This window comes from Microtus oregoni, unplaced genomic scaffold, assembly GCF_018167655.1.
Source record: "Microtus oregoni isolate MIOR12 unplaced genomic scaffold, Mior012 000007F_ref0000211, whole genome shotgun sequence".
Classification (NCBI taxonomy): Eukaryota; Metazoa; Chordata; class Mammalia; order Rodentia; family Cricetidae; genus Microtus; species Microtus oregoni.
In genome coordinates, this window is record NW_024543066.1 from 58,756,086 (window position 1) to 58,772,752 (window position 16,667).

Here is a 16,667-nt window from a genome sequence, read left to right on the forward strand (position 1 = left end):
GCTTTTCCTCAACTTTTTGCCAGCGACAAATGACCTCGGTATCAACTCCTCCAGGGCAGTTTTATTTAAAGGTTTCTGAGTCAACGTGCTAAACTCAACTGATTTCAGAGTCGCTCCGCCTTTTAGAGTGGAAGTTAAAATACCTCCTTTATCACGCTCTGGTTGTACAGCACGCAGGGGCGGTTGGAGACGGGGAGGTGTCCCTAGCTCACACCGCAGCGACACAGTCAAGCTTGTGATTTGGGACCACCACAAGCTCTGGAGTGCGGTGTGTTGAGCGACCCCCTTACAACCTGGGGGCGCCGGCGACGCCTTTTCCCTTCCCTTAGCCCTGAAGCCAGAAAACCCCCAAACAAACAAAAACAAACCCAACAGACACCCAAACCGTTCCACCACCGAGGGAAAGCGCGCCAATCACACAAAGAAAAGGAGGGGGGCGACTGGGATTCAAAATCATTTCTCCGGGACGTACATCCTCCCGGGCCTATCGGAATTAACTGCGCGCTTGCTCAGAGCCAATAGACGCCGAGTTTCTGGTCCAGGGCCCCCCCAAAGACAGACGGGCAGTCCTCTAGCCCAATGGGGCCGCGCGACGCTGAAGCCTCGGCCAATGCCGTCGGGAGGTGGGCGGAGTGTAGGCCAGGGGGTTGGCGGTGCCGTGTCATGGAGGCTCAGTCTCGGAGCAGCCATTGAAGGGGAAGGAACTGCGGGTGCGCGCGTGTCTCTGTGTGTGAATGTGTGTGCGTGCCCGTGTGTGCGCGCGCGGGTGTGTGGACTAGAAGGTGGGGGCAGCCGAGTTCGTCCCAAGTCGTCGGACTCCATTTGCTATTCTTTTCTTTCTCCCCCACACCCGGGTGGTAGTGGGTGTCCGTCTTTGCGTCTCTTTTCATTCATCTCCAGACCTTTAGAGGTTTTTTAGGGTTGGGGGCAGTGGGGCGGGCGCGCGAGGGGAAAGGAGGAGGACATGGAGATGAAGAAGAAGATTAACCTGGAGTTGAAGAACAGAGCCCCGGAGGAGGTGAGATGACTCAGCCCCCACCTCCCCCTCCCGCCCTGTGTCGTGAGGGGTGGGCTTCGGGGGTCCGGGTGGCTGCGCGGGGCGGGCTGGGAAACGCGCCCCCACTCGGGGTGGGGGCGGGGTGTTTATTTTAAGTTTTAAATCACCAGGCTCTTGTGCTTAAAATGGCGAAGGGCTTAAGTTTCTAGGGGCATTTTCGTGAGCGCGCGGGGGCTCAGCCCCTTGGCGTCCCCGCAGTCTGGCGGCCCCGGCCTCGCGGGGGCGGGCGGCGTGGGCGCGACCCTCGGGCCTTCGCCACCTGCGAAGTTGGTGGAACTTTCCCGCGGTGCCGCCACTCGGCCGGCCGCGGCCACGGGAGTGGGTCTCGGGCCGATCTGCACCCCGTTCTCCCTCCAGCGGTGACCACTCGCGGGCGGCAGGATTCCGGGACCCGACGGCGCCGGCCGCGATCCTCGTGGCGCGCGGACCTCTACGCAAGCCCGTGGCTCGTGCGAGCCGCGCAGTGCTACGTGCGGCCATCGGGAGGGAGCCCCGAGTGGGGGCCCCGGGTGGCGTCGCCGCCGAGCCCCCGGCCGTCGGATTCTCTTGCGCTTCCTTCCCGCCAGGTTCACGGGCCTGGAGCTTGGGCCGCGACGGGCGGGGACGGCGCCCGGGGCTCGCTGGTTCCCGGCCGCGTGAAGTCGAGGGACAAGGGATCCGCGCTACGGTGGTCCCATGACGCCCGAGCAAAGGCGCCGGTCTGCCCGGCCTTCGCGGTTATCTGGCCGAGCCACCCGTGCCGGAGCCCCGTTCTTTTCGGTGGCCGGTTTGCGGGTTGCTCCGACTTTAGCCGAGAGCGAGGTGGAGGAAACATTGTTGCTGTAAGGCTTATCTCTGGGGGAATAGAAGTTTTTTACAGCTTATTAGAAGATTCTAGAATAACTCAAAGTTGAAATGCTGTCATCAGCGGGACGTAGTGATTAATATCTGTAATTCTGTATATCATCTGTAATTCCCAGCCCTTGGAGGCCGAGGTACGAGGATGGCTGCAAGTGGGACTCTGTCAGACAAGGCAAAACAAGTATTTTCTCAGAAGCTTTAGGGTACAAAAATGGGCCTTTCCCCCACGCTTTCACCTCCCAATTGGGAGGATTGCTGCACAATGCTGTGGTGTAGTAATGGGTTTATATAGATAACTTTATTTTCATTTACGTTTTTGGCTTTTTAAGACAGGGCTTCTCCATGTAGCTCTGGCTGTCCTGAAACTTGTTCTGTAGACCAGGCTGGCCTCTAATTTAGAAATACACCTGCCTCTGCCTCTTAAGTGCTGGGATTAACCACCGCCCACTGCGTAGACAGTTTATATAAAGTGTCCTGTTTGTTTACTTTCTCCTTGGGAAAACTTGTAAACTGGGTTGCATTGTTTTTGAATCCAGACTAGCAAATAGGAGCCTCAAGGCAGTGAACAGCTTATTCTGGTGAAAGAACTGGGTTCTGAGCCAGATCTACAAACTGCCTTGCTGAGCTTTTAATCCCGGCATGTAATCCTGGCATTTGGGAGGCAGAGGCAGATGGGTCTCTTGAGTTTGAGGCTTACTGGATCTACAAAGCAAGTTCCTAGCCAGCCAGGACTAAATAGTGAGACACTATCTCAAAAACAAACGAACTGGGTGGTGGTTGTGCGGCTCTTTGGTTCCAGCACTCACCATTAATCCCAGAGCTCAGAGGCACAGGCAGGCAGATCTTTGAGTTCAAGGCCAGCCTGGTCTATGAGTTCCTCGGGCAGCCAGGGCTACACACACACACACACACACACACACACACACACACACACAAAGACTTAAGAGTCAGGACACCTCACCATACATTAATGGTGTGACCTAATTAATGCAAATCGTTTTTTATGTACCTTTGCTTCCTGGCCTTGAAACCAAAATAAGATTGATAGATAGAAAGATGATCGATAGATAGATAGATAATAGATAGAGATGTCAAAGTTCCACTCACACTGGCATTTGCTGTTCTGATTTAAGTAAAGACTTACTGGTGACAGAGAATGGGGTCTGGGATTAGATCTAGTCAGGCGCATCATTGGTTTGGGTACTGTATCTCAGATCTGGGGCTGGAGTGGCGGGCACTTGTTCTTGCCCGCGCTCACATGGTGGCTCACAACTGTTGTGGCGTCAGATTCCTCCTCTGCCTTCGGAAGGCACCGGATACACATGTGGTACACATGCCCATGAAAAACACCTGTGTACATCAGATGGGAACAAATAAATGAGCTGGCCGCTCTTCCTACAACTCAGATCTAATGAGAAATCCAGTTCTGGGCTGGAGAGATGCCTCTCAGGGATTAAGAGAACTGGCTGGTATTTGGGGGACCAGGTTTGAATTCCCAGAACCCACACGGCGGCTGTCCCAGGGATCCAGGGGCTGTTTTCTGGCTTCTGTGGGTACTGCATGCCTAGGGTGTACAGATAGATATCCATGCAGGCAAAAGCAACGTGTACATAGAACAGAACAAAACAAACTAAAAAAGGAAACCCAGCCCCTCCCTCCCAGGAATGGGAGCGTCCATAGAACTGCTTGAGCATCAAAGGGAGAAAGGACATTTTGTCGAGAAAATTGTTCTGTGTGATATCATTTGTCTTCAGTTGACACTCCAAAGGTGGGCTGTTACAGGTGTCTGTCTGACATTACTTCCTAAAGGGTAACAAAGTTGGAATTCCACTGACATCTGTAGCTAAATATACAGAGGCTTAACCTGAAAGTGTTAGACACTTCCTGCCGTAGCTCAGGAGTCCCCTCTTTGTGGAGGTGCAGGTCAGGGTGGTGAGGCTCTTGCTAACACACATTTCATCAGGCCCTTCTTCAGTTGGTTTTCCGTCCCAGTGATTCGAAGCAGGCACTGCACTTGTTCAGCTGTGAAGGACTGCCTACAGTGATAACTAAATCATACATTTGTTATATATACAGCGTGTGTGCCCACACACCAGAAGGGGGCATCGGATCTCCTTACAGATGGTTGAGAGCCACCATGTGGTTGCTGGGAATTGAACTCAGGACCTATGGAAAAGCAGTCAGTGCTCTTAACCTCTGAGCCATCTCTCCAGTCCCATAAATTGAACATGCTAATTACATAGTGTTTCCTACTTGGTACTTTTCATGTATGCATATAGTGTGCTGTAATCACGGTCATTCCTTACCTTTTTTTTTTTTTAAGTGACTCAGTGAGTTGCGTTCGGGTTGCTTACAGGAACATGGGTGAGGAGAAGATGATATGTAAGGATTGATTGCTGTGTTCCCAGGCTGGTTATGGACTCCATGGCTCAAGTGGCCCTTCCTCCTTCTCTCCTAAGTAGCTGAGACTCCAGCCTCATGCAGTGCACCCAGTGTAGGGGCTGGTGTGTCGGTTTGGTGGTGTTTGTTTTAAACAGGGTCTTTCTCTGTTCTGTAGCTTTGGTTGTTATGGAACTCACTATGTAGACCGGGTTGGCTAGATCCGCCTGACTCGGCTCCGGAGTGCTGGGACTAAGATTTTAATATTCATGTGTTTAGAGTGCTCAGACACAGGTCTGTTGCTGTGCAAACTAATTATCAATCTGTTTCCTCTAACAGGTGACAGAGTTAGTCCTTGATAATTGCTTGTGTGTCAATGGGGAGATCGAAGGCCTCAATGACACCTTTAAAGAACTGGAGTTTCTTAGTATGGCCAACGTGGAATTGAGTTCCTTGGCCCGGCTTCCCAGCTTGAATAAACTTCGAAAGGTGAGTTGGGAGTAGTAGTTCGAGGACACCATGGTTTTTATGCTGGGGCGTATATCAAGGTCTCGCTCAAGCAAAATGACTATTTTACCTGCAATAAGAAATCTTTAAGTTTCTAGGGATAAGAAAAGGGAAGGAGCCTGGAGACATGACCTGGGTTCAGTTCCCAGCACACAATTCCCAGTCACAGAGAGCTGTGACTCCAGTTCCAAGGCTTCCAGCACCATCACACACATGCAGGCAAAAACCACAGTGGAGCTGCTGCACAGGGTTCTGATCTCTGCGGGTAGACGGGAACTGATGAGGGCAGAGAGAGTGATAGGGCCTCTTCAAACTGATGTGCGCTTAAAGGTCCTCAGGCTGCGTCCTTCTTTGTTTTCTCTCCGTGTGGAATATGTAGTTGGAACTCAGCGACAATATAATATCTGGAGGCTTGGAAGTCCTGGCAGAGAAATGTCCAAATCTTACCTACCTCAATCTGAGCGGAAACAAAATCAAAGATCTCAGTACAGTAGAAGCTCTGGTAAGTGAAATAATTGTCTCTGGACTTGATTTTGGGATTAATTTTAGATTGATTTATCTGAGGTTTGTTCATACTCTATTTTATTGATCTCTGTTTAGGTCTGGAGTTTTCTGAGATACGTCTTAACAGATAGTTATTCTTTTTCTTTTTCTTTGTTTTTCGAGAGGGTTTCCCTGTGTAACAGCCCTAGCCCAGGCTGACCTCGAATTCACAGTGATCCACCTGCCTTCTGAATTAAGATGGCTCTCAGCACTGAGGCACAGGAAGGGTGACCCCGAGTTGGAGCCTGGGCTGCAGGTGCAGAGTTAAACTCATTCTTAAAAACAAAGGCCTCAAGCTAGGCAGTGGTGGCGCACTAGTACTTGGGAGGCAGAGGCAGACTGACCTCTCTTGAGTTCAAGGCCAGCCTGGTCTACAGGGCGAGTTCCAGGACAGGTTCTAAAGCTACACAGAGAAACCCTGTCACGAGATCCGCCTGGCTGTCCTTAGGTTTTTCAGAGTGTTGGGCTTGATGTGGTGGTATCTGCCTGGATCCCAGTCTTGGGAGGCTAAAGGGATTGAGAGCGCAGGGTCAGCTTAGGCTGCGGAGTGAGACCTGTCTTTAACAAAATAAGATGGTGTGAGGTTAAACTATTGGAAAGGAGCGTGGGTGCTGGTTAAGGTGACCATGTGATCGTGCCACCTGTTGCTCTTTGGAGAGGCGTGGTCTTCGTAGACCCAGTTGGCCTTCAGCTCCTATCTGATCTCCTACCGGGCTGGGATGAGGCATGCTGCTGCCTCTTTGTGCACAGATTCTGTCAGCAAAAATGCCTTATAGATGCTGAAGAAACCAAGCTGTAAGAAAAGACGCTGGAGGTGTAGTGGTGACAGACCACAAGAGCTGGCTGTTCTGGTAGAATGACCCTTACAGAGCATTAAAAATGCAAAAAACATTCTTTAACTTCGTGTGTGTTTTTCAGATCTTTCATTAAAATTGAAGAACATAGTGTTTAAAATCTTGATTGTAACCTTTAACTTTACTTTTTCAGCAAAATCTTAAGAATTTGAAAAGTCTCGACTTGTTTAACTGTGAGATCACGAACCTGGAGGACTACCGAGAAAGCATTTTCGAGCTGCTGCAGCAGATCACCTACTTAGATGGATTTGACCAGGAGGACAACGAGGCCCCCGACTCGGAAGAGGAGGACGAGGAGGGTAATGGTTTTTTCTTTTTGAGACCTAACTCCTGCTGTTCTGGAACTCACTGTGTTGATCAGATTGGCCTTAAACTCAGAGATCCACCTGCATCTGCCTCTTAGTGCTGGGATTAAAGGTGTGCGCCACCTTGCTTGGCAACAAGCAAGCTTTGAAGTGGCTACAAAGTAAAACCAACTTCAGTGCCATATAGTGTATGAAAATCTATCTCAGTAATTACCTGGGTTAAGGAAGATGCTTATCTTTTGTGATGCTGGGGGTGGAATCACATGACAGGTACACGCTGGACCGTGTCCCCAGTCCTAGAAAAGGTACTTCTTAAGGTGATTAGTAACAGTGCTATGAAACAGAAGGTTTGGGGAGGTTTGTTTGTTTGTTTTGTTTTCAGACAGGGTTTCTCTGTGTTGTCCTGGAACTCACTGTATAGACCAGGCTGGCCTTGAACTCAGAGATCCACTTACCTCTGCCTCCTGAGTACTGGGACTAAAGGCGTGCGCCACCATTGCCTGGCCAGAATGTGTTTCTTTAAAAAAGGAGTGGGAACACCTTGAAATCCTCTCCCCATTGGTTGGTGGTGTTGAGATAATTGGGCAGGGTGAGGAGGGCCTGCATGCCAGGCAGAAGCATTTGACCAGCCATCTGTTTATCTTTCCAAATGTCTCTTAAAGATGGAGATGAAGATGAGGAAGATGAGGAGGAAGATGAAGCTGGTCCACCTGAAGGATATGAAGAGGAGGAGGAAGAGGAGGATGAAGATGAGGATGAAGCAGGTTCAGAAGCGGGAGAGGGAGAAGAGGAGGTGGGCCTCTCATACTTAATGAAAGAAGAAATTCAGGTGATTGGAAACTTGGTGTTTGCACTGATGATGGTTTGGGGACAGGCAGAGGGTTGAAGGGTGAGTCGTGAGTTGGTTCCTAACCTGTGGGTAAGGTCTGTCCATCTTCTCTCTCAGCTTCCTGCTGGGTGCTCCTATAGTGTATGACAACCATGGACACTTGTTAGTTTTGATTTTGCTTTTTAGCTCAAGGACAGTTTTATTAAAAATTCCTAGAGTAGGAAAGCAGTAAGTCTCAGCAGCTGCCAGAGGATAGTGGACGGGAGAAGAAAACCAAACTAAACCACCATGGTGTAAAAACTGGTGCAGAGGTCAGACACATGTTGGACAAGCAGTCACGTGGCAGGAAAGGGGTCTTAAGAGAAGGAGTATGGAGCCGGGCGGTGGTGGCGCACGCCTTTAATCCCAGCACTCGGGAGGCAGAGACAGGCGGATCTCTGTGAGTTCGAGGCCAGCCTGGACTACAAGAGCTAGTTCCAGGACAGGAACCAAAAAAGCTACGGAGAAACCCTGTCTCGAAAAATCCAAAAAAAAAAAAAAAGAGAAGGAGTATGGAAACCCAAATTATCAGAAAAAGCTTATTTGTTCTGACCAGCATCCAAAGAGAGAAAAGGAAAAGGCAAAGTTGCCTTTTTGACTTGGGCCTCAGAAAGGTGTAGACTTAGCTGAATCTCATAGTGGTTCTACAAGGACTCCATTGCTTGTTGCTGTTTATATCCCAGGTGTCCCTCAAATTGATTCTGCCCTCTGTGGTGTGGGGTGGTGGAAACATTTGTGAGTGTCTGAGTCTGTACCCTGATTGACACGTGACAGACACTTCAGAGACCCGAGATGTCTTCTTGCATAGCTTGGTACCCCTGCATCTTGCAGCTGCTTTTCTCCTCCTCATCCTTTTTTATTTTAAAGACCGGGTTTCTGTGTGTGTCCCTGGCTGTCCTGGAACTTGCTGTGTAGACCAGGCTGGCCTCAGTGACATCTCAGTGCCCCTTTATATTATGCGTATATGGCCATTACTTGCCCTCTTGAGTGCTATAATGTCCCTGTTGCCACCAAAGCATGCTTCATTAGCTGTAGGGTTTTTTTTTTTAATGTAATGATGGTTATGTAGACAATATCTGGTGAATGGTTCTTATTTTTTTCCTGATACTGTTTTTAAATTTGAAATGAATGTACAAAAACGAGGCCTTAAACTTGTTTGGCGCTTTGTAAGTCAGAAACTACACAGACATGAAGAACAAAACTTGTTTAAGCATCTTAATTTATAGGGGAGCCTTTGTAGTTTCCTCCAGCGGACAGATAGCTTGGCTGTTTCTCATGTCTGTTTGGTAAAATAAGAGTCTCCTGGTTTCGTTTTATTTGCATTTGGCCTTGTATGTTCTCTGTCAGTAATAGATATACTCTTAAGTATAAGTAGGAAGTACTTTAAAAGTTACATTTTGAGCTGGATGGTGGTGGCGCATGGCTTTAATCCCAGCACTGGGGAGTCAGAGGCAGGCAAATCTCTGAGTTCGAGGCCAGCCTGGTCTACAGAGCTAGTTCCAAGACAGCCAAAGATACACAACGATGTTTCGAAAGACCCCCCCCCCAAAGTACATTTTGTAGTGTGTGTGTGTGTGTGTGGGGGGTGTGTATTGTTTTTATTCTGCACCCCAGGCTGCCATGCAGTCCCCTTACCTCCTCCTCCGGGGTCACACAGACATTCACTCCTGCCTTAAAAGTTACTTTCAGCCAGCTGTGGGATGACTACACTGAATGTTGGGGAATGTTAACTCAAAATGATATAGCCAAACATAGATTAGAAATTTTGGAAATATACATAGCATTAAGTTAGTGCAAGGCCAGGAACATTTTCATTCTGGATGGGATTGTTTAGGGGCTCAAAAATGAAGTTTTGGCTTAGCTAGGTGTGGGGTAGCTCATGAGCATCACTCTGGGAGGGTGAGGCAGCAGGGCTGCAGGAGTTTAATGATATCGTAGGCTTACCTAGTGTGCCCCAGGATAGCCTAGGCTACCGAGGAACCTTGTCTCAGAACAAACGAGCCCACAAACCAGAGTTCTTGTTTTTAGGAGCTCAGTGTGGGAGAGCACCAGAGGCCATTGGTGCTCAAAATAAATGAGAAGGGAATGGTGTGTTTGATTATGCATTGTGTTTTTTCCTTTAAAACGTATTATTATTTATGTATGAGTATTTTGTGTGCATGTATGTCTGTGTGAATGGTAACCATAGAGGCCAAAGAGGGCCTAGGATCCCTTGGAGCTGGATACAGATATTTGTGAGCCACGATGTAAGTGCTAGGAGCAGCACCCAGGTCCTCTTTCCAGGTGGTTATTTTTGCCTTTTAAGATGGGGTCTTACTATGTAACTTAGACTGTCTTTGAACTACTGGTCATCCTGCTAAGCTTCGCAAGGGCTGGGATTATAGGCCAACACCTGGCACATTCCATTACACCTTTATTTATTTATGTTAATTTGTTTTTGAGACAGGGTTTCTCTGCATTGTCCTGGAACTCAGGGATGCTCCTGTCTCTGCCTCCCGAGTCCTGGCCTGACCATGACTGGGTTTATGTGGTCCCGGGGATCTAACCAAAGGCTTCTTGCATGCTAGGCAAACATCCTCCCGATCAAGTTACAATCCCGAGACCCCTGGTTAGCTGTTTTTTATTTGAGCCTTGTATTTCTTCCCATTTTGGCTGTTCTTCAGAGGAAAGGGATTAATATGTATCAAGGACTTTTTGTCCTTTAGGAATATTGGGATGTACGTCATACTGTTCATATGTGAGTCAGGAAGCAGTTCCCACTAACAAGGCAAAGGTCATCACAGCAGTGAGTGACTTTCTGCTGAATGCTGAAGCTTTATTGAGACATCAAAGGATGACTTTTAAAATGCCTTAAAACTTCAGTCCGAAAAAACAAAAGCAAAAAACAAAACAGCAACAACAACAAAACATCAGACCAAGTAAATTTTGTTTAAACAGAATTCAGATAGTGCTTTATGTCTGTGCTTCCTGAAGCATCAATGTGGCTAGTCTGTCAAGTGTTTTTTTTTTTAATTACAAATGGCTATTATTTTTGCATCTTTAAGATGTTTAAAATGCCTCTACTTCCTTTCCTCTTTCCCTTTTCTGTCCCTATTTTTCCTTACCTTTCCTCTCCCTCCCCTCCCTTTTCTTGTCCCCTCTACCCCCTCCCACTTGCTTTTTTTTCTCTTTTTCTCCTGCTCTTCCTTTCCCTTTCTGTCCCTCTCCTTTCTCTTTCTGTCCCTCTCCTTTCCCTTTCTGTCCCTCTCCTCCATACTTCCTTCCCCTTTTCATTTCCTTTAGTTTAAGAGAACAGAGTCCCTGGTTTTTCTTAAGGTCCACTTCGTGGAGTTTCCTGCCCCACTGTCCCTTTGGTCCTGTAGGGGACTGGGTCCCTGGAGGTGATGCTGTGCACTGTTACTCGGGAAATGAACCGAGGAGAAGATGTGCAGGCTCATTCTCTGTTGTGTTGCAAGGCGTAAATCAGTCTAGGGTGCAGGACCCTGTCTCACTGCCTTTCTGTCTTCATTTTTGTTTGTTTGACTTTTTAAGACAGGGTTTCTCTGTGTAACAGCCCTGACTGTCCTGGAACTCTCCCTGTAGACCAAGCTGGCCTCAGACTCAGAGTTCCTTCTGCTTCTGCTGGAGTTAAATGTGTGTGCCTTGACTATTGATTTGTTTTTTAAAGATTTTTTTTTCCTTTTATGTATTATGTACAGTGTTCTGCCTGCTTGTCTGCCTGCAGGCCAGAAGAGGACGCCAGAGCTCATTACAGATGGCTGTGAGCCACCATGTGGTTGCTGGGAATTGAACTCAGGACCTCTGGAAAAGCAGCCAGTGCTCTTAACTTTAAGCCATCTCTTCAGCCCCCCCCCCTTTTTTTTAAAGTGTGTGTGTGTGTGTGTGTTTTGTATGCACGTTTCTGTTTTTGTGAATGTTCACAGGTGTGTGGGCAATGACATGCATGCAGAGGTCAAAGGACAACTTTTGTTATCCATCCTTAGCTTCCGTCTGAGATAGTCTCTGCTTACTGTGTTTGCCATGCTTGCTGACCCACACACTTGGGGGGTTCTCTCTGCCATCTTTTATCTCTCCAGTAGGAAAACCAGGACTGCAGATGGACACTACTGCAACCAGCTTTATGTGGGTCTGGGAATCTAATCTCTACTCCAGGTCGGGTTTGTTTGTTTTTTGAGGTAGGGTTTCTCTCTGTAACCCTGGGTGTCCTAGAATTCTTTAGGTAGACTGGACTGTCCTTGAACTCACCTCTGAGGTGTCTTTGAACTCTAAGGTGAGTTCAAGGCCTACCTCTGCCTCCCCTGACCCGCTGGGATTAAAGACCTGCCACTGTGCCCAGCCTTCAAGCACTGTTAACTACTAAACATTCACTGCTTACATTTTGTGCTGAACTTGGAACTTAGTAAGACTGGCTGGCTAGCAGGCCCGGGATCTGACTGCTTATGTTTCCCCTGCGTCACGAGTGTAGGCATTCACCACTATGTCACCTTTTATGTGGCACTTGGCAATCTGAGCTCACTCAGGTCTTCATAGTGTACGGGCATCTCCCCAGCCCGTCCCTCAAATGGGTTTGAGATAGTCTAGCTCTGTAGCCCAGGCTGGCCTTGAACTTACAGTCATCCCATCCCACCTATAGAGCTGCATGTATGCACCACCACACATGGCTCTGTTGTAGATAATAAAATATATTGTATATAATATATATACCTGAAGAGCAGTAAGCTTGTGTAGTCGTAAGATGGAGAGAGGCTTGGCTGGTTGTTTTTTAGATACTTAGTACCAAATCTGTCTGATGCTTAGATATTTGTAGCATAGCTAAGATCACAACAGTAAGTGCAAAAGGCTCTGAGCAGTCAAAATATAAGTAATGAAAGTCTTCCGAGCCTGTTTGTGTCGGAGAGTATTCATTTCGTGTTGGAATTAGACGTTGTGTCCTGCGTGTTCATGTCTGATGCTCTGTTCTGAGTCTGTGGCAGCATAAAATTACAAGAGTGACGGTAGAAGAGAGGGTGTAAAACTAGAAGAAGAGACCCAGTTGGAGGCTGGAATTATTTTAAAAAGTAGAGAACGGGCCAGTGATGGCTTCACTGGTAAAGGCACTTGCTGTGCAGGCCTGGGGGCCCGAGTTCAATCCCTGGAACCTACGGAGAGGTGGAAGGAGAGGACTGACTCCGAGTTGTCTGCTCATTTCCACACGTATTCTGTGGCACGTCCCCACACGGCATGTACAACAGTAGTATGTACACACAACAATAATATGTGTTTTAGAAAGGAGAAAACCATCTTACATATATTAAGAAGTCTGAGGAAATTAGCATATACTAATAATTAGAATGTTCATGGTCAAACAGTCTTTTATTAAAGAAAATTGGGCTGGAGAGATAGCTCCGTGGTTAAAAGCACTGGCTGTTCTTCCAGAGGACCTGAGTTCAGTTCCCAGGAACCACATGGTGGCTCATAACTGTCTATAACTCCAGTTCCAGGGGATCTGACACCTTCACACCAATGCACATAAAATAAAGTTAAATAAAATTTTAAAAAGATCAAGGGGATGGGCAGATGACTCAGTTGGTAAAGTGGGTAACTTACAAATATAAGGACCTAAGTTCAATTTCAAGAATCCCTTTAAGAAAACAAACAAAAAACAGCTAGATAGTGATGGTACACAGAGAAACAGTAAACAGTCTTTCCTTCTTTTTTTTTTTTTTTGACAGGGTTTCTCTGGAACTTGCTCTTTTGGACCAGGCTGGCCTCGAACTCACAGAGATCCGCCTGCCTCCGCCTCCTGAGTGCTGGGATTAATGCGCTACCACTGCCTGGCTGAAACAGTGTTTCTAAAGCCAAAACAAAACTGCATGGTGGCAGCCTAGGAGAAGTGGAGACAGGTGAATCTCTGGGCCAGTACAGGCCACGTGGCAGGTTTAGGCCGATGAGGGGCCCCATATCAAAAAAGAGTAGATTATAAGTGTAAGGAACAATACCAGGGCTATCCTCTGGCCTCATAATGCCTAAGTGCATACATATGAACCCACATATATGTGATCATGTACATGCAAGCATGAATGCATAACACAGGATGATTGTGATGGTCATGTTTTTAACCATGTCAGGCTGACCTGGAACTTTCTCTGCCTGTCTCTGCCTCAAGGCATGCACCATTGTGTCTGGTGTTATGCTGTGTCTTTATTATACTTGTAGTTTGACTGAAGGTCCAGGCGAGATCACCTGGCATTTTCTATATTTCATTGATGCTCAAAATTTCAGAGTTTTGAAACATTTTGGATTTCAGATTTTTGGTTCATTTTGCTTTTATTAATTGGAAAACAGATCTAGCGAAATACATTTATTTACTTAACGTATGATGGTATTTGGTGTCGGGGTTCATATCATCTGTGGCTCAATCTGTAAAGTAGAGTACCTTGTTTTTAAAATAGTCAAGACCTGCTTCTGTTATGGTGGGCAGATGTGGCTGTTTAAAAGTAAGCTGGGGGGCTGGAGAGATGGCTCAGAGGTTAAGACCACTGGCTTCACTTCCAAAGGTCCTGAGTTCAATTCCCAGCAACCATACGGTGGCTCACAACCATCTGTAATGAAATATGCTGCCCTCTTCTGGCCTGCAGGGACATTTGCAGGCAGACCACTATATACTTAATAAATAAATAAATCTTAAAAAAAGAAAGTTAAAAGTAAGCTGGACAGTGATGAGTGCTTATAATCCCCATACTCGAGAGGCAGAGCCAGTACTGGAACGTAACCACGCGTCAAGATAGAGGTTAGCCTGGGCTTCATCCTGAGACCCTGTCTCAAGCAAACAGGCAGTTTAAATCACACAAAACTCAGGTGCATCTCCCACATTGTGCTGTCACAGTTTGAGCGCTCACCAGCGCGTGTGTGGTGGTGCACAGCACAACACAGAGGACATTTGTGTTGTTGGAGAAAGTTTCCTTAAACAGTGTTCGTCTAAAGCACAGCCTGTGTTTTTAAAAATGTAGTTGCTTGGGTCTGGAGAGATGGCTCAGAGGTTAAGAGCATTGCCTGCTCCTCCAACCATCTGTAATGAGGTCCGGTGCCCTCTCATGGCCTGCAGGCATACACACAGACAGAATTGTATACATAATAAATAAATATTTAAAAAAATGTAGACGCTTAGTTAGGTTCAAAAGCAAAACTGACAGAAATTGTCCTTTCTAGAACACAGTGGACTATAATATTTTTAATTTTTTTTTTTTTGGTTTTTCGAGACAGGGTTTCTCTGTGGCTTTGGAGCCTGTCCTGGAACTAGCTCTGTAGACCAGGCTGGTCTCGAACTCACAGAGATCCGCCTGCCTCTGCCTCCTGAGTGCTGGGATTAAAGGCGTGCGCCACCATTGCCCGGCCTATAATTTTTTTTAAATATTTTTTTATTTATTATGTATACAATACTCTGTCTGCATGTATGCCTGCAGGACAGAAGAAGAAGTCACCAGAATTCATTACAGATGGTTGTGAGCCACCATGTGGTTGCTGGGAATTGAACTCAGGACCTCTGGAAGAGCAGTCAGTGCTCGTAATCTCTGAGCCATCTCTCCAGCCCCATACATGGAACAAGATTTATTCATACGTGCTCCAGCCCCTGGACTATAATTTCTTTGCTCCAGTTGGGATTTGTTAAACAGTAAATGCCCAAGTCATGGTTCATTTCTTCTCACACTGAATATTTGAATTTGAAGGATGAAGAAGATGATGATGATTATGTTGATGAAGGGGAAGAAGAGGAAGAAGAGGGTAAGTTGCATCAGTCTTAAGCAATTCTGAATCTAAAGATAACACATGGGATGGATTATTGAGGACTGAGTCTTATGGGGATCTCTCCTGGTCCCTTTGGTTTTGTTGTTTATCATAAGGTGCCTTGAGAAGTAGAGAAGTGTTTGGAAAGAACTTTAATTCCAGTAAAACAAAACAAAAAAGCCAGCTTGTTACTTGTACTTAATAAACGGAAATGAAAGCCAGACACAGTGTGTCCCAGCACTTGGGAAGCAGAGGCAGGTGGATCTCAGTGTGAGGACAACCAGGACAGCCAAGGATACACAGAGAAACAAAAACAAAAGCTTTGTTCACTTTATTGCACTCTGGAATCTCATTTTGTAGAGCCTGGTACCTCAGTTCAGAGAGGAATGGCTGACCCCGGATGTCCCTTTAGTTTCGTCTTTATCTCGCCCTTCACACTGGTGTTTGCATAGAGTCACACTGATGTCAAGCACTTAGAGTCTTCACCTGCCTTTGCCCATGAGGTTTGTCAGGTTCTCTCGAGTTCGCTTATACTCTGAAATTGGACGACATTTTAGAGTGAAACAATCGATAATTTTCTCTTGCCATTTTTTTTTTTCTGAGATTGAAAGCTTTGTAACTTAACAAAAATTCCTTTGCTGAAATGATCCTATATTCTTCCGTTTTAGAAGAAGAGGGTGTGCGGGGAGAGAAAAGGAAGCGAGATGCTGAGGATGACGGAGAGGAAGACGATGACTAGCCCCTCCAGGATGAGGTTGCTCCTGGTGTGCAGTAGAGCAGCCATGTCTTGTTTCTTCATGTATGATAGCTGTCCCTAGAGGTGATGTGCAGCTTTTATAGGAAAGTGTGGTTTTACTATTTGGCCTTACCATTCCGACTGAGATCTGCTTGTCTGTTAATCATAATGTATGTAGAAAAAAATTTTCATTCATCTTCCCGTTGTGAAATTCTTTAGCACTGTATTTAGATTCTGGATTTTTATAATTCATGCTTAATGTATTAGACATTTTAGCTCATAATTAAAACATGGTTGCTTTTACACAGGCCTAGTCTGGTGCATTTCATTCATAGTGTTTTAAAGTTATTTATAAATTAACAATACACTCAGCTGTAATATGAAATGGCAAGTCTTTTGAGTGATAAAGCTGTTTTTTTTTTTTTTTTTAAGAGATGATCCAGAAATCAATAGCTTGAAGGCAGTTTTGGGGGCTGGGTGGTATGTGAGAGCTTTCCTGTCATGGTTTGGGAAGTAGACGCAGAGTGAGAGGGTTCTCTTCAGCACCAAGGCCGCGGATACAGTTAAGGCTGCTAGGGAGACTCGCAGGGGAGCCCTGCTGTGCGCTGTCTCCAGCTGCTGTCTACCCTTACCCTCCATTGCTTCATTCCTCTCCATAGCCAAAAGAGAGCTGGCAGAGTTGTGGACACCCGGGAAAGTGTCTGGGTTTCAGACACGTGGCGTGGAAGAGATTCTGTATCAGTTGAGCAGTGTTGAGCGCTAGGCGTGTGAGGGAGACAGGCTTTGCTTACTGTCAAACACGCGAGCCCTGCCA

At 46.7% G+C, this 16,667-nt stretch overlaps 1 protein-coding gene across 2 annotated transcripts; it reads left to right on the forward strand.

The window, feature by feature from the left end:
- Nucleotides 1–661: 661 nt before the first annotated feature.
- LOC121450965 (acidic leucine-rich nuclear phosphoprotein 32 family member E) lies at nt 662–16,162 on the forward strand. 2 transcript variants are annotated; one of them, XM_041656388.1, is made up of 7 exons: nt 665–1,018; nt 4,616–4,765; nt 5,163–5,285; nt 6,314–6,479; nt 7,148–7,314; nt 15,060–15,114; nt 15,786–16,162. In XM_041656388.1, the coding sequence occupies exons 1-7, from the start codon at nt 965–967 to the stop codon at nt 15,854–15,856; spliced, it is 786 nt and encodes a 261-aa protein (XP_041512322.1). In that variant the 5' UTR covers nt 665–964; the 3' UTR covers nt 15,857–16,162. The 2 variants fall into 2 exon arrangements, with proteins under 2 accessions (XP_041512323.1, XP_041512322.1); XM_041656389.1 differs by lacking the exons at nt 6,314–6,479; nt 15,060–15,114; nt 15,786–16,162 and having other exon boundaries at nt 662–1,018; nt 7,148–7,297.
- The last annotated feature ends 505 nt before the right edge of the window (nt 16,163–16,667 follow it).